This window comes from Hyperolius riggenbachi, chromosome 1, assembly GCF_040937935.1.
Source record: "Hyperolius riggenbachi isolate aHypRig1 chromosome 1, aHypRig1.pri, whole genome shotgun sequence".
NCBI lineage: Eukaryota > Metazoa > Chordata > Amphibia > Anura > Hyperoliidae > Hyperolius > Hyperolius riggenbachi.
This window is the reverse complement of record NC_090646.1, coordinates 633946369-633974013: the sequence shown is the minus strand read 5'-3', so window position 1 is coordinate 633974013 and position 27645 is coordinate 633946369. Positions and strand designations below refer to the sequence as shown.

General features: G+C 44.6%; 1 protein-coding gene across 1 annotated transcript; it reads left to right on the top strand.

Moving 5' to 3' along the window:
- SUB1 (SUB1 regulator of transcription) lies at positions 1-27645 on the top strand. The gene is made up of 5 exons (XM_068251251.1): positions 1-80; positions 11490-11562; positions 16920-17042; positions 22075-22183; positions 23630-27645. The coding sequence occupies exons 2-5, from the start codon at positions 11491-11493 to the stop codon at positions 23707-23709; spliced, it is 384 nt and encodes a 127-aa protein (XP_068107352.1). The 5' UTR covers positions 1-80; position 11490; the 3' UTR covers positions 23710-27645.

Sequence of the window (27645 nt, the reverse complement as noted above, 5' to 3'; positions counted from 1 at the left end):
GCGGACAGGCGCCGTGACGTCACTTCCCGTCAGTCTGAGCAGCACTGCCAGAGTGTGAGCAGCAGCGTGTGAGTGGCCAGGTGAGTGCGCTCTGTAGTGAGGAGGGATGTGGGAGGTCGTGTGAGCGGCTCGCGCTATCCTGGCTCTCTGTGTAGCGCTGTGGATGGATGGGAGGCAAGTGGGCGCGCGGGCGGCTCACGCGCCTCTTCCGATCATCAGCCGCGTGCGGGCGGGCGGGAAGGGCTCTCGCTGGGATGAGCGCGTGTCTCGTGCCTGCAGCTGCTTCTCCTCACCCCACACCAGGCGGGCATCTCCTGCGGGGTTTCCTTATAACGGTGCCCCGCAGGGATCAATCCTCCACCTCCTCCGGTGCCATGTTGATTGCAGGAGTAAAATGGCGCTTGTCAGACAAAAGGATCACCAGAGAGTCGTGTGATGTGCGCCATCCACTGACACCTGGCTGCTCTATATAGGCTTTTGTTCAGTCAGTGGTTGCCATGGGCAACATTCATGTCACTGGACTACAGCAAAGGGCCCTGTTAACCTGTTTAGTATTCATATAGTGCTGTTTAGTTTTACATAGATTAGAGATTTAGGGTAGGGCACACTTGTTAAAAAAAAAAATGTATGATTTCGCACAATGACGATGCGTGTGATTGTTTGCAAATTTTTTGGGCTGCAACACATGCGTAAAAAAAAAAAAGGAATGCACATATGATTCTCATAGACTGCTAAGAGGTGCCAGCAGTCTATGGTGGCTAATGTGCATGCAAAAATGCACACAAAATACAAAATATTTTGCAAACCATTGACATTTAATAGGGACACAAGTGTGGCCTCTCCCTAAAGGTGGCCACAAACCATACAAAACTGTTTTTAATATATGTTCAATTCAAGAATTGCAATTAATTTTTCTGACGGATTGTAACATTTTAAAAAAATGACCAGAGTACCACACACCTATGTTCAATTTTTTCCCAATCAGTGTTCTCCCCAGGCTCATTTAGCCGGGTGCTCCACCCGGCTAGTTTTGGTGAGCACCCAGCTGTCATTAGATTACCATATATACTCGCATATAAGCTGACCCGCTTATAAGCCGAGGTACCCACTTTTCCCTCAGAAACCAGGAAAAAATGGTTGACTCGCGTATAAGCCCTTTCCCCAGTAGCCAGATGTGCCTCCAGTTCAAGTCATCCCCCCTTCCCAGTAGCCAGATGTGCCCCAAGGATGATACAGCTGTGTCTCAAGACGCCACTAGATGGTGTCACAGCGATTGCCACACAGGAAGAATCCATGATCGTTGCACCACTGACACGTAGCTGGCACACTCTGCAAGCCAGGGGACCCAGGTAGTCTTGAGCAGCGCACTCTGCACATCATGTTGCAGGGGATGGGGGCCACGGACACAGCAGGGAGCCAGTACAGGATCACTAGTGCACGGTCCTTGCGCTCCTCTGCCAGTAAAAAAAACCTGCTCCACTGACCCATATATAAGCCGAGTGGGGTAACTTTTCAGCACATTTTTTGCGCTGAAAAAAATTGGTTATGCGTGGGTATATAAGGTATCTCATCCTATACTGTAAGCAGAGTTGTGCATAGAAGCATCGGCCCTGCATTTTCCCATATTGCCCCACCCGGCTACCTTTTCATGCCGCCCGGCTGGAGAAAAGAATTCTGGGGAGCCAAATTATGATAAAACTGATTGGAAACTATGAGAAAATTGCTGGGGTGTGCATATTAATAAATTGACAATCTAACACACACACACACCCACACCATACAATCTTAAGAAAAATTTCCAGCATTCTGGATTGATAAAAAAAAATGAGAACTCCGATCGGATTTTTGAGTAGAATGTAAAAAAAAGCTTTCAATTTTTTTAGGGAGATCTGATCATATTTATCGAATTGCTGTAAAATTAGGATCATTTTATTGTCTTGTGGCCACCTTTAGACTAACGCTGGTTGCTGTTGCAATGCATGGCGCTTGCGTTGTTACCTGATTTTCTGCGGTGCAGTTTGCAATCCCATTCATTGTAATGAATGGAATTGCACTAATTTGTGCAAAAGAAAAGTTGCAATTCTGCAGCAAATCTCAGTGCATGTGTGGAAGCATCAGACAATGCAGTCTATGCACTTATGTTGTTGCGGATCGCATCACTGTGCATTGCTGAAAAGTGATCAGCCCTTTCTCACCAGCTGCGCTCCATTTTGATTTTCAAAATGCAAGTACAGTAGTTACAGTTGGAATAGTGGGAATGCATTCATATTGAATGCATTTGCTATTTTCCTAGAAGGCAATCGTAGTTATGCGATTTTCCTGCATTTTGATTGAGGCTAGCATAGTGAAAATCGCAAAGCGCGTTTGCGATTTTTGGTGTGACAAAGCCCATACACAGATCGGGTGAGGCTTAATTGTCATTCATAGTTGCAAGCTGTCCATATGCTAGTCAGTTGCCATTTGCTTATGTTTTTCATCGATATAATGATAAATTATTTTACGACAGACTAAAGAACAACATACTGATCAGTCTTTAGGTCGATTTTAGCCCTTCTTTTATTTACTTGGGACTGCTTTGAAACTAGAATTTGCATATTAGTATACCTCTAAAAAAATTTTTAAAGTGTACATGAAGCTCAGGTACACAAAATCGTATACTTACCGTACCTTAAAGGGATACTGTAGGGGGGTTGGGGGAAAATGAGTTGAAGTTACCCGGGGCTTCTAATGGTCCCCCACAGACATCCTGTGTTGGCGCAATATCAGTTGCCTGGCAGCCCTGCTGATCCTCTGCCTCTAATACTATTAGCCATAGCCCCTGAACAAGCATTCAGCAGATCAGGTGTTTCAGTGGTTCAGACTTTAAAGTCAGATCTGACAAGACTAGCTGCATGCTTGTTTCTGGTGTTATTCAGATACTACTGCAGAGAAATAGACCAGCAGGGCTGCCAGGCAACTGGTATTGATTAAAAGGAAATAAACATGACAGCCTCCATATAGCTCTCTCTTCAGTTCCCCTTTAAGAATGGAAAGCCTCAGGATCCTATTAAGGCTTCCCTCGCTACTCCGTGGTCCCCCAGAAGATTAGCGACAATGCATTGTCACTAATCACATCGGGGCCACACAGCTCTGCTTACTGGGTCAAGTGCGCACAATGGCCGACTAAGCCTGTGCATGCGCAGTAGCAGCGGGCTCCGTGCTACTTCACATGGGTGGACTTGTGCGGTTATTGTGCGCACTTGAAGCAGGAAGAGGAGCTGCGCGGCCCCGATGTTAAGGGGTGCTTGGAACAAACGAGGGAAGCCTCATTAGGATCCTGAGGCTTCCCTCTCTGAGGAGAAAGGGCCAGTGCACACCAAAAAGCACTAGCTTAATCACAAACCCTTAGCGCTTTTTGAAGTGATTTTCTTAGGCAATTCTAGCTATTTTCTAATCCTGCCTAGCGATTTTTGGAGTGTTTTGGTGTAGAGTTTATATTTTTTTACAGTAGAGCTGTAACTGAACAGCTTCTGTAACAAAAACGCTTGGAAAATTGCTCTGATCTAGCGCTCTTCAGAGCAATTTTCCACTTTCCTATACTTAGCATTGAGGCTGAACCGCCTCAGAAATGCTGCAGGACCCGAGTTTGCTTTTGGGAAAAAAAGCTCATTGCTCTAGTGTGCTCCATCCCATACAAATACATTAGCCAATCGCTTTTCAAAGCTATGGCGTTTTTAAAAGCGATCAGAGGCGCTCTGTGTGCATCAGCCCTAAGCGTTAAGATAAAAATGGGTGCTGTTGACACACCACACACTTTAGTCATGACTCTATTCCTTTCTCCCTTTGTATTAAACAAAACCTGTACCGAGAAAAACCTCCCCTGGCGGGTACTCACCTGGGGTGGGGGAAGCCTCCGGATCCTATTGAGGCTTCCCCCATTCTCCTCGGTCCCACGGCAGCATAGATAAAGCTCCCCAAATAGCGGGGATGTAAATATTTTCGCCTATCTCCGTGCGGAAAGCCGCAACAGCGCCCCCGCTGGAGCTAGGGAAAGTAAATAAATCGGCGCTTGTCAAGGGAGGATTCCGGGACACTTCGGGGGAGCCAGCGCTGGACTGCCTGCAGCTACATGGGTGGGAGAAGCCTCATTGGGACACTGAGGCTTCCCCCTCCCGAAGTGAGTACCCCCCCAGGGGAACTTTTTTTTTTTGTTATAGGTTCTCTTTAATGTTTTAAAATAAACAATACATTATCCTACCTAATAATAGGTAAGTGTCTCTGCGTCCCATGTCCATGTCAGTGCTTTTGCGTTACTGCCCATGTGCCGCACTGACAGCCGTTGGTACAGGACCTGCCAGGGAGCTGGGCATGCGTGGGCAGGCGTGCGTTGACATGTGGCGGTGACAGGCCTAGAGCCTGTTTTTAAACGGGCTTAGGTCAGCTAGTCCTACCTAATAAAAGCTAAGTGTTGCTGCGTCCAGCAGTTTTGTCCCTGTCTCCCAGGATTTTTGTTACTGCGCATGTGCGCAGTAACTGACAGCTGTGACCAGGGAGCTGGACAGGCGAGCGAGGTGGGCGGGCACGCGGCGGACGCGCACTGGCGGCGGCCATAGACCTAGAGCCTGTTTTTAAACGGACTGGGTCTACTAGTTGTCTACTAGTGGCCACACTCAATTTCCCATAGCATGTTCACTGCTGTCTAGTCGCCACCTGCCCTCTCTCCCTGCGTCCACTGGCAGCAGAACAGCATCTCACCTGATCCGGGGCCGGGCACACTGCACTGGGTCTCCGGATTCACTCTCTAGTGTTTCATGCAGTAAATGTGCGAGCTGCAAATACTAGAGCCAGAATGTTTAAAAACATATTGCCTGAATCAGCACGTCTTGCTGATTCAAAGCCACTCATTTTTGCCGCTCTTGCAGCCCACTGGGTCCCAGAAAAGTTTCTATACTCTGTATTCCAAAATGGCCGCGACCCCGGAAGTACTTCTGGGTCACGGCAGTGCACGAGAGAGCCTGAACTTTTTTTTTTTCACTCTGTAGCCGCTGTGCATGTAAGCTTATGCATGTGTGCAGCGGGTCACAGCCAGGCTGCAGCTCTGTGGTGACATCAGCTCCAGTGGCTCTCTGCAAGCAGATTCTCGAGAGCCTGGAGGAGAGGATTGGAAGGGGCATTCCTAACCTCCGGAGGAGGCGGTATGGAGAAGTCCATCTCTTGCAAAGGACGCTCTTTCCTGTGAAAATTGCCGACAAGCTTGTTACTTATTTTGGGTGCTGAAGCTTCGGCGAGGGGTAACGCATGGGAGACGAGGAAGGACAATATCCCTAACATGCCTCTGTGTCCCATTTGCTATATTAATTCCACCTAGGGTACACTTTAAATAGCCAGATGTGCCCCTGGTATGAGGCAGCCCCTCTCCCTGTAGCCGTATGTGCCCCTAGTAGGCAGCCCCCTCTCCATAGCCAGAACAATACTAATCATTACAAGCTATGTCCTTTGTAGTGACATAGACTTTCCACAGAATTCTGCAGGACACTCGCACTGTATGTTCACATATGGTGACCTTATCCAATAAAGTATATGAATATGCAATCCATGAATCTAATCGCCTCTGCATTCTTTCTGATCAACTCTACATTCAGGGGCACGGTATTAGGTCAGTCAGCATACTTCTCCACCCCGACACAGCATCCCTCTTGCTTCAGTTGTCCTTTAAAGTGGACCTGAACTCAGAATGTCCTCTCAACAGCATAATGATCTTTAAACAAAAAAACATTTCTTTGTTATAGCTCATACAAATCCTAAAATAAATCTGCAGTTTCTACTTCCTGATTCATGGAAGCAGACATTGTTTACAGCCTGTGCTTTCAAATGGGCTTATCTGCCATGGCTGTTATGTGACACAGGATGTATCGAAATTACAACTTGATAAGACACAGACGAGGGGGGTATTAGACAGTCTAAACTCTCTGAGTACATACAGGGTGCATTTCTCTGTTTCCCGTCTGTCCTGTGCAAGAGTTCAGTTACACTTTAAGATGGCCTTTAAAGGAGTTATCAGGCTATTTTTATCAAAATAAGCACTACTTACCGGGGGCTTCCTCCAGCCCCAAGTTCCCAGCATGTCCCTCGCTGCAGCGGTGTGGTGAGGGACATGCTGGGAGCTTGGGGCTGGAGGAAGCCCCGGTAAGTAGTGCTTATTTTGATAAAACCTAAACTGAGAAGGATATGGAGTTTTACTTTAAAAAAAAATACCAGTTGCCTGACTCTCCTGCTGATCCTGTGTCTCTAATACTTTTAGCCACAGCCCATGAACAGGCATGCAGATCAGGTGCGCTGACTGAAGTCAGACTGGATTAGCTGCATGCTTGTTTCAGGTGTGTGATTCAGCCACTATTGCAGCCAAAGAGATCAGCAGGACTGTCAGGCAACTGGTATATAAAAGGAAATATCCATATCCTTCTCAGTTAAGGTTCCCTTTAAGGCTGTGGGTCAGTTGTGAACCATGGTTGAACAATTGCTTTATATGTAATATATCGGGCTGTTTTGGTTTTTTTCCTCCTAAGATGGCCTCCATATTACTTCATGCGTAGGTTTCCATACAGCAGCTCTCCAAGAACCTGAGTGTCACTGATGTGCTCAGGTTTCATCAGTGCGGCATAGCCTGGCATGGTGGGTTTACAGAGCTGCTCTGCACCAAAGTAAGATGAAGCAATGATGCTGCTGCTGCTGGCACTGCGAGACATACGTGGACAGGTTTCCACTTTCAGATAAAGTGAAAATGGAGACTCCTTTTCCATCTGCTTTCCATAGATCCAGCCTACACACAGTACAGGTTACAGGCATAATTTGGTGTGGCTTACAGCCACCGGTTTGCTTTTAGGTATTTTTTAAGTCAAGAATTGAAAATCAGTCACAATAGGCAAGGAGATCCGTATGGAAAGCTACTGTAGCATACATTTTGGCATCTTGTCAACCCTATGGACAATCGTGTTAAAGAAAACCCGAGGTGGGAATTACTAATACTATTGGGGCACAGAGGCTGGCGCCGCTCCCCCGCCTCCTCCGCATCGGCACACCTGCCTGTGTCCCTTCTCTCCCGCTGATAGGAGGGAAGTGACGCGGGAAGGTAGCGGCGATGCGGAGGAGGTGGGGGAGCGGCGCTGACTGACAGCGCTTAGGTAAACATTGTGCTGGCGACGCGCTGCGTGTCGCCAGCACTGCGAGGTCTATAGTGGCTGGATAGTGTACTGGTTAAGGGCTCTGCCTTTGACATGGGAGACCAGGGTTTGAATCCTGGCTAGGTCAAGTACCTATTCAGTAAGGAGTTCAAGGCAAGACTCCCTAACACTGCAGGGTGGCCTCTTGAGCGCGTCCCTGTGGCTGCAGCTCTTGAGCGCTTTGAGTCCGTCAGGAGAAAAGCGCTATACAAATGTTTGGATTTGGATTATAGCGGCGAGCAGGGGGGACATGGAGGCACACGATGGGGCAACAGAGGCTGGTCTTAGTGTGCGCAACCAGCCTCTGTGCCCCAATAGTATTAGTAATTCCCACCTCGGTTTCTCTTTAAGATGCCCACTAATGGTACAATCTTTAGAAAGATCGACCCTACAGTGCTCATCATTTTCCCCTCCATTGGTGTGAAGATGATAGTTGGATTCTAAATGGAATTGAATGTACTCATTGAGGCTTAATGAGAGCCCAAGGTGGGCAAGTAGGCTACCTAGCTGCAAAAACCACTGTGGGCCGCACTGGCATACTTTCACTTTCGTGACCTGTAGGTCACCACACTGTCGTGCGGGGGAGCGCCTAGGGGGAGAGCCCTGTAGGAATGCCCCTGGCGGACTTTTTGAACAGGGAATTCCTCTCCTGTGTTTACCTCCAAGATGGCGACAAATGTCTCCAATCTCAGGGGGTCATAGCGTGGCATTGTGGGGGGGGGGGGGGGGGGAGGGAGCAGCGGTGTGGGGACACAGGCATGTCATGAGGCAGAGAACATGCCTCTGTGTCCCATCCTGCCCCTCCCGGGGAACCACCTTGGGTTCTCTTTAACTGAGGCTTGAAGGGGGAAATGAAGGACATAGTTCAGGAGTCGATGCTGTTGTGGATGAATATATACACCACACGCCTCAAAAAAATAAAGGGAACACTAAAATGACATCCTAGATCTGAATGAATGAAATACTCTGATTAAATACTTTGTTCTTTACAACCCATGGAGATCTGGAGTCACACTCAAAATTAAAGTGGAAAAAAACACTACAGATCCATTTTTAAAGTGATGTCCTAAAATGAGACAAAATTGGGCTCTGTAGTGTGCGTTGCCTCCATGTGCCTGTACTGTATGACGTCCCTACAATGCCTCAGCATGCTCCTGATGAGGCCGTGGATGTTCTCCTGTGGGATCTCCTCTTAGACCCTGGACTAAAGCATCCACCATCTCCTGGACAGTCTGTGGTGGATGGAGCGACATGATGTCCCAGATGTGCTCAATTGGATTTAGGTGAAACAGGCGTGCCATTCCAATACCATCAATGCCTTTTTGTCCTGCAGGAACTGTTGACACACTCCAACATGAGGTCTAGCTTTGTCTTGCATTAGGAGGATCCCCGGGCCAACCACTCCAGGTTATGGTCTCACGTGGGGTCTGAGGGTCTCCTCTCGGTACCTAATGGCAGTGAGGCTACCTCTGGCGAACACATGAAGGGCTGTGTGCCCCCCCCCCCAAAGAAATGCCACATCATTACTGACCCACTGCCAAACCAGTCATGCTGGAGGATGTTGCAGTCGGCAGAAGATTCTCCAGGCTTTGTCATGTGCTCAGTGTGATCCTGCTTTCATCTGTGAAGAGCACAGGGCGCCAGTGGCAACTTTGCCAATCTTGGCTTTCTCTGGCAAATGCCAAATGTCCTGCACAGCACAATCCCCACCTGTGGAGATTAGGCCCTCACATCACCTTCATGGAGTCTGTTTCTGACTGAGCTGACACATGCACATTTGTCCCCCGCTGGAGGGCATTTTGCAGGGCTTTGGCAGTGTTCCTCGTTGCACAAAGGCGGAGGTAGTGGTCCTGCTGTTCTCCTACGGCCTCCTCCACATCTGATGTACTGGCTTGTCTCCTGGTAGCACAACCGTGCTCTGGATGCTAAAGCTGACAGACACGGCAAACTTTCTTGCCACAGCTCGCTTGGATGTGCCCTTTTGGATAAGATGCACTACCCAAGCTACTTGTGTGGGTTGTAGACTCAGTCTCATGCTGCCACTAGAGTGAAAGCACCTCCAGCATTTAAAAGTGACCAAAACATCAGCCAGAACCACTCCTTTATTGGGGATGTCTTGGTAATTGCCTGTAATTTCTACCTGTTGTGTATCAGTGTTGCTACCTAAGTGGACAGTTTGATTTTGCAGAAGGGTGATTGACTTGGAGTTACTCTGTTGTTTAAGTGTTCCCTTATTATTCTTTTTTTTATTGTTGTTTTCATATTCTATCCTGTTAAGGGGGATGTCCAAGCAAAATAAAAAAAATGAGTTTTACTTACCTGGGGCTTCTACCAGCCCCATGCAGCCATCCTGTGCCCTCGTAGTCACTCACTGCTGCTCCAGTCCCCCGCTGGCAGCTTGCCGACCTCGGAGGTCGGCGGGACGCATTGTGTACATTTTTACGCATTCCCGCTAGTCCAGGAACATCAACACATACATTTTTACGCATTACTTGTCCAAAGCGTAAAAATGTACGCATTGAACCAGTAACACGTAAAAATGTATGTGTTGATGTTCCTGGACTAGCGGGAATGCGTCCCGCCGACCTCCGAGGTCGTCAAGCTGCCAGCGGGGGACTGGAGCAGCAGTGAGTGACTACGAGGGCACAGGATGGCTGCATGGGGCTGGTAGAAGCCCCAGGTAAGTGAAACTCATTTTTTTGTTTTGCTTGGACATTCCCTTTTAAGAAAACCTATGTGTCTGACTTATCGTTAATCATATACAGGCCTTTGCATCCTAATAAAGCACTAGCTTATAGCGGTACCTTCTATGGACCATTTGCTACCTATTTCTATTTATACCTTTTTTTTATTTACAAATTAGTTCCCCAAACTTTCTCAGTTTAAATTCTTTCTCTAGCCAGCTTCGCCAGCTCTCCTAGAATGAGTCAGTAGAGGCAGAGAAATGTATTTACCTTAGTTTCAATTTCGGTAGTCTTATTAGACACACTACAATGCCTGTCAAACTCCACAAAGCAATGTTTTCATCAGGAGAAATGCTGTTTTCTGCAGTAAGAGTATATTGACCTCCCCGGTGGTGCATTTTTGCCTGGATTTATCGGTCTAAAAGCGGTACTTTTTTTTTTTTTACTTTCAAGAATTTTAGGCCTCCAATCCTTAAAAAGGGACTGTCGCAAAAATCTTAAAATTTAGAACCCATACAAATAAAAAGTGCATTTTTTCCCCAGAGTAAAATGAGCCATAAATTACTTTTCTCCTATGTTGCTGTCACTCACAGTATGTAGTAGAAATCTGACATTACTGGCAGGTTTTGGGTTAGTCCATTTCTTCATGGGGGATTCTCAGCATGGCCTTTATTCTTTATAAAGACATTCCCTGAAAAGATTTATACAAACATGCTGGCCAGCCTCCCTGCTCGCTGCACACTTTTTTGGCAGTTGTACAGAGCAACTGCCATTCACTAAGTGCTTTTAAAAAATAAGGAAAACCCTGAGAACCCCCCCATGAGAAGATGGGCTAGTCCAAAATCTGTTGGTAATGTCAGATTTCTACTACTTACTGTATATAATAGGAATCACATCTATAGCAGCGCTCAGTGAGTAACATTGGCGCCATCATAAGTCTGAGCCGAAGTTGCTTAAACACAATAATTTGGCCTCCAGCAGTCGCTGAAAGCCGAATTATATCATTCCCACACTATCCATGGTGGCCTGCAGGGGGAATAGTATTTAACATGGGCCGGACTTGTGCAGAAGCAGGATCAGCTATGTACTGGCTGTATCCAGCGCCCAAGTCTACCGGCGCCAATTTCAAATGTATGCTAAAATCCTATTCAAAGATTAATTTCAATAAAGGATATAAGTTATTTAGGCTATTAGGGCTCTTTCACATCAGACAACGCGAGCAGGAGCCGTTCTCCTGCACGAGTTGTTTGCCTGCGGCGTGTCGTCGGGTATCTGCGGTGCGACGCAATCAGCGGCGGTAGCTGGTAATTAAACCCGACGGAAAACGCAGGCTCGCGGGTGCGTTGGAGGAAAAACTGCGCCCGGGTGCGTCGGAACCGCAACGCATCGAAACGCAGCGTCGAGTGTGAAAGGTAAAATTAAAGTCTATGGACTTTCATCTTACCTTGGTTAACGCAAACGGCTGCCGTTTGCGTTAACGCACAAAGTCTGCCCTAATGTGAAAGAGCCCTTAGTAAATGAGCTGCATTTTAGTACTGTAGTACAGGACAAAAACCCATAAAATGAGGATTATGAATTTCAACATCTTGTTTCTCTTATTTTGCAGCATGCCTAAATCAAAGGAGTTAGTTTCCTCCAGCTCATCTGGAAGTGATTCTGATAGTGAAGTCGATCAAAAGGTGAGCAATAACTTGCATATCTTCTGTCTATTCTGTAACTGCATCCTGTCTCTCTCACACTGACACTTGTAAACAAAGAGGATATAATCTCCAGCCTACCCAAGTAGGGAGAAGGGATTCTGAAGTGCCAGGGTTTAAAGAAGCAGGGACAGCCATACTATCCCAGGGGGGAAAAAACCCATATACAAGTAGAACAATACTTGTACTACTTAACATATGTATTGTACTGTCCACTTTAAGATTTCAGTGAATTTTATTTAGTAAGTTAAAAAAACTGTTTCAGGCATTTTCCATTTTTACTGCCTCTGACTGAAGTCATTTCCTCCCTAACTCTCTTCCCCCCCCCCTTTCCTAGAAACTGCACTGTCATATCTAGCTTGCTTTGTAAACACATGTGAGCACAACCTAGATTGTATTTCAGCAGCTTCTCCTTTCTTAGCCTTGTGTCACACTGAACTGCCCTCAGCCAATCGGTGCGGAATAGGAACGTTGGAAGGGAAGTAACAAGCTTCCTTCTCGTTGGCAATGTACCAAATAGAGCTAGGCTGACTAAGATTTATTACAACAGAAACATTTCTGATTATATTGGAATGCTTGCAACGCAGGGTCAGGTTGCAGACAGCATAATAAACGCAGCACAGTGGGTAAATGGAATTTGATTTTTTTTGGCTGACAATTCGATTTTAAAAAAATGTATTGATGTTTATATTTATAATCTCCCTGAACATGTAAAGCGCAATTACACTCAAATACTTTACGGAGTATAGTTAAAGCAGATCCTAGATGAAAAACTAACCATAGCAAGTAACTTTTCTATATATCTTACCTAAAGTTTAGATGGTTTGCAAAGTAAATCTAGCTGAAAACAGCTTCAACATTATATGATTATTTCTTCCTGTAATCAAGTGAGAGCAGCAATATTCTGCTTATCATTACACAGGCAAGCTGCTCTTCATCTCCACTTCTCAGCCTGTGGGAACACCACTCCCCTCTCCTCCTCTCTCCTCCCCCTACACCCCCTTGCCTCTGAAATATCAGTAGCTCCCGGCTGGTAATGCCTCCTCCTTCAGGAAAAGCCTCCTACTCCCCGGACTGAGCTCCCATGAGCACTTGCTACATGGGTCTCAGAGTGTCTAGGTGCTGAAGGAGCTGTGGGTGCGGCTTGTTTAGTTTATAGGGAATTAAAACATAAAAAACAAGTATTTGGCTTGAGGAATGCCCTATAAAATATATGTAAGGGGCACAATTATGAAATGTGTAAAAGTTTATCTCGGATCCACTTTAAATGAATAGAATAGCATATTTTTTAACAATATTACTTTAACCACTTGATGACCACAGTGCTAAGCCCCAGGACTTGACGCCAATTGGCGTTAGGCGGTCCTGGGGCTGCCGCCGCGGTCACGCCCATTGGCGTGAGCCGGTCTTTAAGTAGTTAAATCATTTAGGGCTGGTGCACACCGAGCGGCTTTTTGGGCGTTTTCAGATCCGCTTGCGGCTGCGGATCTGCTTGGTCAATGTATCTCAATGGGGTGGTGCACACCAGAGCGGCAGGCGTTTTGCAGAAACGAAAAATGCCTGGGTGAGGCATTTTTTGGATTTCGGATGCGTTTCTGCCTCAATGTTAAGTATAGGAAAAACGCAAACCGCTCTGAAAAACGGCACTTCAGAGCGGTTTTGCAGGCGTTTTTGTTACAGAAGCTGTTCAGTAACAGCTTTACTGTAACAATATATGAAATCTACTATACTGAAAACCGCAGCAGCAATCCGCAAAACGCTAGCAAAACGCCTCATAAAAATAAAAAAAAGCTTTAAAAATCTGCTAGCATTTTGCGGATCTGCTTGCGGTTTTTGGTGTGCACCAGCCCTTAGTCAGTGTTTGTCCACTGAAGTTTTTTTTCCTCTGACTATTTACATCTTTACTGCTGACAGATGCATCACTACAGAATATTTACTTTGTGTTCCGAAGTCAGTAGAAACAATACCAGGTCTTGATCTGGGAGTAGAATTCTGCATATCTAAATAGCATAGGCTAAACATCACTGGAAAGGCGGGGTTACATACCAATCTCTAGACAAGCCTTTCTCAACCTTTCTACCCTGGAAGAACCCTGCAAATAACTTTTGGATCTCAGGGATCCCCAGCAAACACTTTTTTGATATTGATGAATCCCTGCATTTATTTTGCAGGAGGCGTGGTCTTTAAAACAATGCATGGCTGTTTATTTCACTACCTCTAATACAGTGCCCCTCATACTGTCTCCTGACCCCCCCCCCCCCCCCCCCCCCACCCAATTTAGTGCTTCTTGTTACAGTACTACCTATTATAGTGTGCTCTATTATACTTCCCCCACGATGGGGGTAAATGCCAAGGAAGCCCTGCAGAGTCCTCAAGGAACCCTGGTTGAGAAAGCCTGATATAGACCATAGGACGTGTTTCTGATGCTGAGACTGGGATGATTAAACATTACTTACATACTTTTAAAAGCTATTGTCATCCCTATTGTGTCTGAACCTCGGATCAGCGATTAAACAGCCCGGGTTATTTCCACTAAATAAAGTCTGTTTGTTAAACAGCTGCAGTCTGTAGTTTCTAAATGTATGGCTACTCTAAATATAATCTATTAATAGTCACGTTTCAGTTTCTAAAGGCAGCAGGGCTGTTATTATGCAAATTAGCTGGTCTTCCCCTAGAGTTGTCATGCTTTAAACCCGATCCTTTAGATGTACGAAAGGTTCTTTCTGCTGCAGGTTAGGGATCGGATAGAACGCAGAAGACTTAGGATCTCGGTTGGGTAAGTGTACTTACAACATGCGTATTGTACATCCACCTCATCACTGCTGCAAGTATTAATCGATTATTGATTTTGTCTTCCTGATGAGATCTGAAGCAGTTAAAGCAAGCTGTTGAGCCATTCAACACTCTTATGCAGATATTACTGTTTTAAAATAAAAAGTTAGATACTCGCCTAACAGGAGGAAAGGCTCTGGATCCACTGTAGCTTTCCTGTTTCTTTCTGCATTCTTTCGTTCAAATCTCCTGCCGGCTGCGTCTTCTGGTCTCCCGAGTACTTCCAAAGACTTACAGCTCTTTACTGTGCAAACACACAAGTCCACACTTGCGTCTGCACAGTATGAGCTGATCAACTTCGGAAGTAGTTGGAGACTCAAATGCCTGATCGACAATGAAGTCAAAGGCTGGAAGGGATCCAAAGCCTTCCCTCGCCCTGCTCTCTTTTTAATTCTTCACTGTTTAGCTTGCTTCTAATCAGCCCAGATAAAATCCCCCACTGAGCATTCAGTCTGGCTTTGCTCAGGAATCATTATAGCAGAGCCAGAAGGGGGCAGGCTTGGGTTTGAAAAGACATCAGAGAAGACAGACTCCGCTATAATGATTGCTGAGCAAAGCCAGACTGAATGCTCAGTCAGGGATTTTATGAGGGCTAATTTGAAGCAGGCTGAGTAGTTAAAAATAAAGCAGAGAGCAGGGTATGTGTTTTCTCTAATGTTCCCACTGATATATATAGTAAAATGCATGAGGGTGCTTCGTCTCTGGTTCACTTTAAGTGCCTGGCTGGAGCCATGTGTCCAAAATTGCTGGTCAAAGACGATAAAACTGTATTTTATGTTTGTGACAAGTAGCGTCGAGGGCCCTCTTCACCTGTTTAAGAATGGATGTTCCAATTTAAAGGGAATCTGAAGTGAAAATAAACTTATGATTTGTATGTGTAGTACTGCTAAGAAATAAAACATTATTGGCACAGATATCGGTCTCATATTGTTTCCAGTACAGGAAGAGTTACGGTAAGTAACTTTAGTTATTTATACAAAAGCGCTTCTTTAAGCTCTGCGACTTTATAAAGTCATGGACAGCACTGTCTTTTGAAGCACTTATCTCAGCTGCCTCTCATTGGTTCTTCTTTGTTTATGGATTTTCTGCAGAGAAAAGTTCAAAGGTTCAGTAGCCTGCTCTGTGAAATCAATTAAAATGCTGAGTGTATTGTGGAAACTGCAATTATTAGAGAATGATGCAATGTTATAAAAAAGCTATATACCTGAAAATGACACTCTTTTCTTTGCTAATAATGTTCTATTAATTATCCCTACTACACAACCAATTCATTATATCATGAGGTTTTTTTTCTGGTTCATTGTCACTTTAACTCCTTCTACCAGGCACTAGAACTACATCTGTATAATTGTGTAAGGTAGACTGTTAATATCCACTTGACCTCCAAGGGTTTTTAAAATTAATGAAAATGGATTTCATTTTTCTATGGGAAGGTGTATAATGGGGCATTTGGATGTGGTTTTACTTTTTGGCCACAAGATGGAGATACAGAGTTAGTGTGTTCTAAAAATAGAAACAGAACCAAGTGTTTATTATTTGTTTATATTTGTGTAAACACAGGGGCGTAGATGCTCTATCTGGTGGTGGTAAAGTAGTTGTCCAACGCCTTCACTCATTGAAACCAGGCCCGGATTTACATCACAGGAGCCTATAGGCACAGATGTTTTGACACCCCAGACTTCGCCCTCCAGGAACCTACAAACCCCCACCGAACCACACCACAAGTGTGCTGACTGGCCCAGCTGTCACTTCTCCCTTATTTCTGTTGCCCGTCATAGGTAGATACAAGTGTCCCTTAGTATTAGATAGCCTGAGTTGCCTCTGATTGAAGGGAGATCTCATCAGAGGAATGCTGAGAGCTGGGAAAGTTATCTTTCATTTACACTCCGCTCAGGACTCTGCATAGGGAAGGAGGGAGGCGCTTGAGGAGCAGAGTGAGCCGCCTTTCTATCATCAGGCGGCATAAGGCACATGCCTACAGTGCCTTATGGTAAATCCGGCCCTGATTGAAACTGAAGAAATTAGGAGGGATTCACAAAAGTAAAGTTGAAGCTACTTTTTTTTTTTTTTTTCCCCCTTTAGATACACCTTGATAAATGTGTACCTTTTTTAAAGCAATATTGCATATTTATTTCAAATCTACTTTGAATTGCGGTCTGTGTTGATGCGGAAGAAGTTGCATCACTTCCTGTTCCTGTCGCAGGGTTTCTGTAGCAGTGCACTGAGCTACCACACTTTACTGTGTGCCTGGCAGAGTCCTGGGCCGAGGTGTGGACTCTGTAAGACTCCCTCAATCACTCTCTATGAGAGGGAGGACTCGCTTCGGTGTCACACTTGTTCAGTTCTGTAAACCTGTTTTGCCTAGCAGTGTCTTATGCTGAAGATGATTAAAGCAGGAGACTCGCTATACTCTTATATTGGGTCCAATGCCTGAGGGTTGGGAAGATTGTCTGCACAAATATCTGGGGCCTTGCCTGTGTTTGATTTAATTATTCTCTTGTACTCAGGCGAAGAGGAAAAAGCAGCCTCCACCAGAGAAGGAGAAGCCAGCAAAGAAACAGAAGACAGGAGAAAGCTCTAAAGCACCTGCCAAGCAGAGCAGTAGCAACTCTGATGACAACATGTTTCAGGTATGCTCCAAAAGAAGGAGCTCACAAAGCATATTTAGTGCAAGTTTACCTGAAATCGAGACTGGCAATTCCAGGAGAATGGTAACAACACATAATCTCACAGCCTTTACCTCATAGGACATCTTATCTTGACCGTTATTTGTCTCCCTGCCAAATTTAAGATAAGTGTTATGATTCTATGTCTGGCCTATAAATCTCGCACAAAACCTTCCCTACCTACAGCTTGTATACACCTGGCTGTCCCCTCCGGTTCTCCAATGACCTATGCCTAAGTGCCCTGCACATTTCCCACTCCCATGTGCGCCTGCAGGATTTCTCAAGAGCCGCCCACACACTCTGGAACTCCTTTTCACTGCCCATCACACTTGCCCCATCCTTCAACACATTCAAGCAAGCCCTCAAAACCCACCTCTTCAAGATGGCCTACCCACCCCCTACTGCACAGTAACTCTCTATTGAATACTTATCCTACAGCTCTACCAAGTGTGTCCATCTCCCTTCCCCTTAGATTTTTTAAGCCTTTTGCAGGGTCCTCCATTCCCTTGTGTATTCCTCATTATTGTGCGCTCCTTTCCTATGACCACCTCATTCTTGCGTTACTGAGTGTACCGAACCAACCCAAAAACACATGTTCATGTATTTTGTACCTTGTTTTCCTTGTATAACTTTGCCCTATGTTGTATAACCTTGTTACTTATTATTTATTGCATTTATAAAGCACCAACATATTACACAGCGCAGTAAAATAAATAAATAGGTTAACGTACAAGAAACACCCAACAAAACAAGATCATGCACATGTCTTTGATAACAGTAGTTTAGTGTCTTTGTTCAATATAGAGTCTGTTCTAGTCCGCAAGAAGTGTCAGACAGATTGCATAATTAAGCTGGAAACACTAGGTGGGAGGGCCCGGCCAGAGGCTTACAATTTTAAAGGGCGGTGGTAGAGACTAGGGCTGTGGAGTCTGAGTTGGAGTAATTTTGAGTACCCGGAGTTGGAGTCAGTGATTTCATAAACTGAGGAGTCAGGATGATTTTTGAACAAAATCCACAGCCCTGGTAAGCATTAGACCAGGGATGTCAAACCGGTCCTACGAGGGCCGAGGTCCTCACACATTTTTGACACAGCTCAAATGAATTGATGGGTCTGAATCAGGAAAGGTGTGGTCCATCAGGTAGAACACATTCCTCTCGTTCTCAGACCATCCTAAACACTGACATGGATCTGGCCCTTGAGGCCCGGAGTTCGACACCTATGCATTTAGACTAAGGAGTCGGAGGCATTTTGAGTACCTGGAGTTGGTGGTTTCATAAACTAAGGAGTCGGAGCTGGAATCGGAAGATTTTTTTCCTGACTCCACAGCCACAGGTGAGAGGGCGCCCAGCAGAGAGTTTTATAGTACTGATGTTCAAAAGTTAAGACATGAGGGCTCGTTTAAAGAAAACCTGTAACTAAAAAAAAGTTCCCTTGGGGGGTACTCATCTCAGGTGGGGGAAGCCTCCGAATCCTATTGAGGCTTCCCCCGTCCTCCTGAGTCCCACGGCAGCCTCGCTGTGCCCCTCCGAACAGCGAGGATATAAGTAAATATTTTCCTTCCTGTCTCCAGTGCAGGCGCAGTATCGGCTCGGAGATGGGTGGAAATAGCGATCACTGTAGGTCCTCTCTACTGCGCAGGCACAAGTCTCCTCCGCCTGCTTAGTAGAGCGGACCCGACAGAGATAGACTATTTCCGCCTATCTCCATGCTGAGAGCCGCAACAGTGCCCCGCTGGAGCCAGGGAAGGTAAATATATCAAGCCTTGTCAGGCTTGTCGAGCCAGGATTGCGGGACGCTTCGAGGGAGCCAGCGCTGGATTGCCTGCAGCTACAGGGATGGGGGAAGCCTGCGTTACACAGTGCGTTTTGCGTGTCAGTGTGAAGCAGTACTCTAATTGCACTCCCTGATTGATGTATACACATGCAAGATGTTTTAAAGCACTTTAGGCCTGCAATTTAGCATTCAATGTGATTTCTGCCCTTAAAACGCTGCTTTGCGTCACATCCAGATTTTTCCCCAGGACTTTTGGCATCTATCCCACTCCGCCATGCCCCCCTCCAGGTGTTAGACCCCTTGAAACATCTTTTCCATCACTTTTGTGGCCAGCATAAGTGTTTATTCGCATCCCCATTGAAGTTTATTGCGGTTCGCGAAACTTCGCACGAACCGAACCTTTCGCGGTAGTTCGCGAACCGAATATCGGAGGTTCAGGCCATCTCTATTGGTCACTTGGTGACCGAGGTTACAAATCCAGGGAAAGTGGGCGGAGCATAAAAGAGCCAATCAAATTTCAGGCATTCATTTTTAATGGGAAAATGTAAACTGCAGCCATTCTTACACTGTTAATCGCAGGGTTCTCAAACCTGCCACACTTGGTGACTGAGATTAAGATTCAGGAAAGTGGGTGGAGCCTACAACAGCCAATCAAAATTCACCTATTTATTTTCAAGGGGAATATTTAAACTGCTGCCATTCTTACACGGTTTATGGCAGAGGCTTCAAACTTGCTCCAGTCGGTCTTTGGGTGACTGGTGTCAAAATTCACTAAAGGGGCGGGGCCACAAACAGCCTTATCCGATTTCTTTGCTGGGTAAACTGCTTCCATTCACACATTTTTGATGCCAGGAACCTGAAAGCTCACAAACGTGGTCATTGAGTGACTGTGTGTCAAGGTTACAAAAAGTGGGCGGAGCCAGAAACAAATTTCACTGGTCAAATATAAACTGCAACCATTCTTACACTGTTAATGGCAGGGTTCCTAAACTTGACACAGTTGGTCACTGAGTGACTGGGATTAATAGTTAGAAAGTGGGTGGAGCCTACAACAGCCAATCAAAATTCACCTATTGACTTTTCAAGAGGAATATTTACATTGCTACCATTCTTACACTGTTAACGGCAGAGGCCTCAAACCTGATCAGTCATTGGGTGACTGGGTCCAAATTCACTAAAGGGGGTGGAGCCACAAACATCCAATCAGATTTGTTAGATTCTGAAAAGTGGCTGGATAGTGTAATGGTTAAGGGCTCTGCCTCTGACACAGGAGACCTGGGTTCGAATCTCGGCTCTGCCTGTTCAGTAAGCCAGCACCTATTCAGTAGGAGACCTTGGGCAAGACTTTCTAACACTGCTACTGCCTATAGAGCGCGTCCTAGTGGCTGCAGCTCTGGCGCTTTGAGTCCCCAGGAGAAAAGTGCAATATAAATGTTCTGTCTTTGTTTGCAATCTGTTATTGGCAGGGGTTTCAAACTTGAAACAGTTGGTCACTGGATGACTGGCATTAATATTCAGGAAAGTGGGTGGAGCCTACAACAGCCAATTAAAATTCACCTATTAATTTTCAAGGGGAATATTTACATTGCTGCCATTCTTACTCTTAATGGCAGATGCCTCAAATCTGGTACAGTCAGTCACTGGGAGACTGGGGTTTAAATTCGGAAAATGGGGCTAGCTACCAACAGCCAATCAGATTTGTTTAATTTCAGTGGAAAAATGCAATTTATTGTTGCCAAGGACCCCAAAGCTCATAAAATTGGTCATTGAGTGACTGCATGTCAAGGTTAGAAACTAGCAAAAAACAACTTTTTACATGGGAAAATATAAATTATTTGCAGCCATTTTTACACTGTTAATGGCAGGGTTCTCAAACTTAACACAGTTGGTGACTGGGATTGAATATTTAAAAAAAGTAGGTGGAGCCTACAACAGCCAATCAAAATTCAACTTTTGATTTTCAAGGGGAATATTGAAATTTCTGCCATTCTTACACTGTTAATGGCAGAGGCCTCAAACCTGCATTAAGTGACGGGTTCAAATTCACTAAAGGGGCGGAGCCACAAACAGCCAATCAGATTTTTTTGCTGGATAAACTGCTTCCATTCACACAATTTTGATGCCAGGAACCCGAAAGTTCACAAATTTGGTCATTGACTGTGAAGGTTACAAAAACTGGGTGGAGTCAAAAACAGATTTCCCAGGGAAAATGTTAACTGCAGCCCTTCTTCACTGTTATTGGCAGGGTTCTCAAACTTTGCACAGTTGGTTACTGAGTGACTGGGATTAATATTCAGAAAAGTGGGTAGAGCCTAGGAAAGCCAATCACTATTCACCTGTTTTTTTTAATGGGAAAATTTAAACTGCAGCCATTTTTAGACTGTTAATCGCACGGTTCTCAAATTTGCCACACTTGGTCACTGGAGGACTGGGATTAAGATTCAGGAAAGTGGGTGGAGCCTACAACAGCCAATCACAATTCACCTATTGCTTTTTCAAGGGGAATATTAAAATTGCTGCCATTCTTGTACTGTTAATGGCACAGGCCTCAAACCTGGTACAGTTGGTCATTGGGTCACTGGGCTTCAAATTCAGAAAAGGGGGTAGAGCACACAAACAGCCAATCAGATTTGTTTTTAATGATGCCAAGGACCCGAAAGCTCACAAACTTGGTCATTGAGTGACTGTGTGTCCAAGTTACAAAAAGTGGGCAGAGCCAAAAACAAATTTCACTGGGAAAATATAAACTGCAGCCCTTCTTACGCTGTTAAAGGCAGGGTTCTCAAACTTTGCCCAGATGGTCACTGGGTGACTGAGAATAATATTCAGGGAAGTGAGTGGAGTCTATAATAGCCATTTTTACACTATTAATAGCATATGCCTCAAACCTGCTACACTTGGTCATTGGGTGACTGGGGTTCAAATGCTGGAGAGGGGCAGAGCCACAAACCGCCAATCTGATTTATTTAACTTCTATGGGAATATATAAATTATTGATGCCAAAGCTCACAAACTTGGTCATTGAGTGTTTGTGTTTTAGAGTTAGAAAAAGTGGACGTAGCCGACACCAGCCAAATACATACCCGGGCAACGCCGGGCAGTCAGCTAGTTTCTTATAAAGCAATACATTTGGCAGCCTCCCTCTCCCTTCACTTGTCCTTGAAAGACTCCAAGCTCATTATAGCAATTGTGATGTGAAATTAATGAACGGTTTCTTCACAGATTGGTAAAATGAGGTATGTCAGCGTTCGGGACTTCAAAGGAAAAGTTCTCATTGACGTTCGAGAATACTTCATGGATCAACAAGGTGAAATGAGACCAGGAAAAAAAGGTATTTTTTTTTCTTTAAGACATTAGGCCTGTGTGTATAAAATGTAGACCTTCAGTATGATTTCTACACCTTCGAGATATGCAGGAAGCGAATCCTATAGTTAAAGTTTCCTCTTTTACTTGTGCAAAAAATGGAATACTAAACAGAAAGCAAAGCCCTGCCCTGTTTCTGAATGAGCGGATGCTTTGCCCATAGCCACCTATGGTGCTAACGCATCCACCCCAAACGTGGCAAGAAAGCAGGGTTAACACTGAACTGGTCCGATCGGCTGAAATGCTGCGCTGCAAATGGGAACCTGGCCTAACGTTCAAACAGGGCCTTTCCAGGAATGGTCAATGATATTAACCACTTGAAGACCCCCCCCCAGTGACCAGGCCATTTTTTTTTTACAATTCAACACTTCACAACTTTAACAGTTTATTGCTCGCTCATACAACTCAGCACCCAAATTAATTTTATCTCCTTTTCTTCTCACAAATAGAGCTTTCGTTTAATGGTATTTGATTGCTGCTGTGATATTTTTTTGTTTGTTTTATAAATAAAAAAAAGGAGCAATTAAAAAAAAAATCGTTTTTTTCCCCTTTAATTTGGCCCTATACTAACAAACATACACTACAATATACATAGGCAAATGCCTATGATAGGGAGTAGATTGTGAGCTCCTCCGAGGGACAGTATAAGTGACAAGGCTGTCATACAGCGCTGCACAAGATACCAGTGCTGTATAAATGGTTTTTTTTAAATGTACAGAACAGCCTGCCAGCGCTGATAACTGCTGCCCCTGCCCTAACCCGCGCGAGCTTCCATCTAATCTTGCTTCTCGCGAGATGTCACCATATGGTGTTGTGGAGGAATAACAAAGCCACACTGTGGTCGCCAGGCGGTTGCAGAGGTTATTAAAATCTGCGGTTATGCAGGATTATGCAAATTCTGTATGTAAATTTGGGTAGCTCTGAAAATGGCCCAATCCGTGGTTGAATCGATCCATTTTTCAAGCTGCCTTAATTTGCACGCAGAGTTTGCATCAACCCTCAATTATTTTCATCTCAGTCAATGTATTTAGTGCAAGCTAAGAACACCGAGGAACAGGAGGAAAGATTGTGCACAGCTGCACTACAGAGACCAATGATTAGCTCTGATTTCTTTCTATGCACTGTATTGGGCCTTGTATACTGTTCAAGAAGCTGTGAGTGTAGACGGGTGAGAATGGGGCAAGGCTTCTCTACCCATAACTGCCCAAGATATTGGACACATCTCTCATAACATTGCTGCGCTCGAAGCAGTTTAACGGTATCTAGTCATCTCCCACTTGCTTGTTTTGATGTGACCTTTTTAATGTGTTTTTTTTTTTTTTACTTGTGTAGCGAGCAGTCTTACCTATACTATCTTTACTGCTTCATTAGCCGCGTTTGCGGGCAGGCTATTTAGCTTGTGTTTTTGTTGCAGGCATCGCATTAAACCCTGAGCAATGGACCCAGCTGAAGGAACAGATGTCTGACATCGACGACGCAATAAGAAGAATGTAACCTCCATCCACTGGCAGCAAAACCTCACATTTTAGTTTCAAGCACTCTTTTTTTTTTTACATTTTTGCCTATTTTTTTTTGTTTTTAGTTTATCCTTTTTTGAGTTCTTGTATGTTTTGGTTTGCAAAACAGTTTGTAAGGTGCATTTTTTTTTATGTGCATTAAAAACCAGTCCAGTTGATTTGCAGTTTGAGACTCTATTCCAACAAAAAGTCTACTTGTTAGAGCCTTTTCCGTGGCTTAGGCTAGGACCCATTTATAAGGTTTTTGGTTTTCTGAAGATTTACAGATCTGATCACATTCCATCGGGAGACAGCTGGCACATTAGACGAGATAATTTTGACCTATCTGAATCAGTGAAATGTCATTTCAATATCAATGTTTTTTATTGTTTTTTTTTTTGTCTTTTGGATGAAAGTTGCCTGCCTTTTTATAATAGGACCCCAGAACACTGTAGTGTAGTGGGCCCCTTCTGTTACATTCAGGACAATAAAATTGTGTATTGTGCGAATAAATGTAGTAAGATTTAGGACTATGCTACAGTAGAGTCACGGTTATAAGGCACTCTACCAACTGGTAGTCTCAAGCAACTGGCAGGGCACGGAGGACCCTTAGGGGCATGCCTCTCTAAACTACTTACAAAAGCTCCACCCACTGGTCCTCTTCGCTCCTGCAGTTGCCAGCTGTTCTGCTGCACTCTCGTATGGCTCTGGATGTGTCACCTGACCTGCATTGGGTCACATGACACATAGGAAGCCATACAGAGTGGATGTAGCAAAGCAGCAGGAAGTGTCTGGCAGTGAAGAGTACCAGCACACAGAGCTTTTGTAAGTAGTTTGTCTGCTGCTCTGCATTTGATCGAAGCAACCATAAAGAATGCATATGCGGATTCAGGCAATCGTAGATCTTAATCAGGTCTGAAGTTTCCTAATTGGGCAGAGTCATACTTACAGCAGCAACATTTATAGCATAGAGATCTCTAGCACAGATTCTGCTAATGTTATCCAATGCAGTTGCTGTGTCACACCAGCTGTAACCTGAAGCTCCATAGATAGACTTGCCCTATATTGTAGCAACAACACTGCTCTCCTAAAAGGAAGCGTTTGCAAACCTGCTACAGGTATTACAAAATAGAAGGCTGTCTGTTTTTTTAGTGACTGAGGCCCATCTCCTACATTTGTGGTTATATCCCCGGCCTCTGCATTGATGATGAGACCAGGGAATGACATTGCTTGCAGGCATACCTTCACTTTCTCTGTTCGAGAGCAGGTGATCAACATTTTAAAAAGAAAAGACTTTCCTCTAGTGTATTGCTGAATTTAAAGGACAACTGAAGTGAGAAGAATATGAAGGCTGCCATATTTATTTTCGTTTAAACAATTCCAGTTGCCCGGAACCCCTGCTGATCTCTTTGGCTGCAGTAATGTCTGAACACCACCAGAAACAAGCATGCAGCTAATCTTGTCAGATCTGACGATGTTAAAAGCAAGTGATCTGCTGCATGCTTGTTCAGGGTCTATGGCTAAAAGTATTAGAGGCAGAGGATCAGCAGAACAGCCAGGAAACTGAAGTAACTATGGCAGCCTCCATATACCTCTCGCTTAAGTTTTCCTTTAAAGGGTACCTGTCAGAGAAATAAGACTGTTAACCTTTGTTTACAATTCTCGCTTTGCCTCTAAAATGTAGCCACGTGTTAAGCTCAAACTGAACCCAACTAAGGTGTATAGTCCCTGCTTTTGCTTTGGATGAGGGAAGGGGGCATCCAAGATGCTGTTCACTGTATTTTAAGCCCTTTTAAATTCCTCTTTAAGCCCTAAGCAGTCATTCTAGCACCACGAGGTAAGGTAGGTTGAGGGGTAGTTTGGTACAAAGGGCACTTGTGTTCTGAGAAGTTGGTCTAAAGTGTACGAGAGATTAAAAATAAGATTTATATATACCCGGGGCTTCCTCCAGCCCCATGCGCACGGATTGCTCCCATGTTGCTGTCCTGTGCTGCCTGCAGCTCCGGTATCGGGTCCCAGTCACAAGCCAGTCTGCGCAAGAGGAAGTGTGTGCTCTATGCATCTCTCCAACGCCCACTGGAGAGTTACGTAGAGAGCGCACTTCACTTGCGCAGACTGGCTTGTGACTGGGACCCGATACCGGAGCTGCAGGGGAGCGATCCGTGTGCATGGGGCTGGAGGAAGCCCCAGGTATGTATAAAACTTTTTTTTATTATTTTTAATCTGTTTTCCTTTAAGGATGAGAACTGAAGAGGAGAGGAGTCAGGCAGAGAAAAATACATTGAGAAAGTTTGTGTCTCTATTCCGTAAACTAAAGATTTTTGTACCGATTCCACCGCCCTGATTTTATTCCCAGTACAGTATATCTGTTCAAGGACTGAACCTTCTAGCCTTTACATGGAGCTATATGAAGCGGTTATAAAAATTAGATCGATACAGAGGCATCCTACATTATACACCCCACCGTTGCAGCGAAGGGTCCTCCTAAATGTGTAAGATAGAATGAAGCCCATTGAATAAGGTTCCTCTTGCCGTGGATGAGGGCATTGTTACTGGGCATGCTCGAGTTAGATCCACACATGCCTTGTAGAACGAAGCTGCGCATTGTTTCTGGGCATGCTCGAGTTAGATCCACACATTGCCTAGTAGAACAAAGCTGCTAGTGCACAGACTTCTGGTACCTGGTCCATGTGTACTTCAGCTCCTCTTTATTAAACAGTTCGAAGGTGACAGAAAACAAGCTAAACGTCTACTGCACCTTCCTTTGCTGTGTGTATTTTGTGTGCTACAGCATCACAGGTACCTTTTTAAAAGCAGCCACTAACGCCATTCATTAGAGACTCCGAGCACCTTGCATGGGCATGCCTTTAAGACTCCGACCAGTACGGCAAAGTACTTAAAGATGTATACCTTTCTGTAGCATGTGCTCTCCTCTTTTATTTGATGTCTGAATCGCCGTTCTACACCAAATAGTCTTCATTCAATTTCAATTTAAAAATCGCGGCTGCCATCTTGGCTATGTTATAACTTCCGGGTCACCCCTGTCTTCTCTATTAGAGAAGTGCATCACTGAATGAAGCAGGAAGAGGAAGTGACACGCATGGCCATTGCAAGAGGCTCCTTCTGACTTTGTTGGAAGCAGTCTGCCTTAAAGGCATGCCCATGAGAGGTGCTCTGAGTCCCTTTAACTTTTACACCTTATTGTTTTCTCTTGATTTACTGCAGAATATTTTTGCACTGTTCTAGTAGGACCCCAATGGTTTGCAGCAATACATAAACTGTTTTATCTGTTTCTGTGTTGATGGTCTAAAAATGCATCTTTGCCAACTTAAGGTGCTGTTGTGCAAGTAAAAAATAAATCAATAAAATCCCTCATACCCTTTGAATAAGCAAGAGCTGGTACTTATAGCTTCTCTGCAGTTTACCCAGGTGTTTCCTAAATTGCCACTCTTTCTCTGATTCTTTTGTCATGCACATATTAAAAGTATCTCGACGTGTTTTGTACCTTTTTTGTATTAAAAGCTGCATTTGTTGTAAATGGTGTGCTACTGCTTAGGTGGAAAGTTAATCTCCTAGTTTGTTATACGGAGAAAACTTGAATGGGGTTAGCTAGACTATTGCTTTCAAACCTGGATAGGCCTCCCTTTTTACCACTAGTATATACGTAAATCTATTCCAAAGCAATACAGTGGAAGATTTTTTTTTTTTTTGTCCTGAAGTATTCTTTTATTGATATGTACATGTAATAAAAAGGCAACCAGTTACTCTGAGCAGTGTGATATGAGCAGACTATCTTTGTATGATCCCTGTGTGGAGAATGTTTAGACTACATGTGAGTAGTAAATTTTTTTTTGCTCTTATTTTGTACTTTGTATTCCTAAAATTGTTTTAAAGGAGAACTCCAGTCATAAAATAAAATTTGCCAGTAAACTTA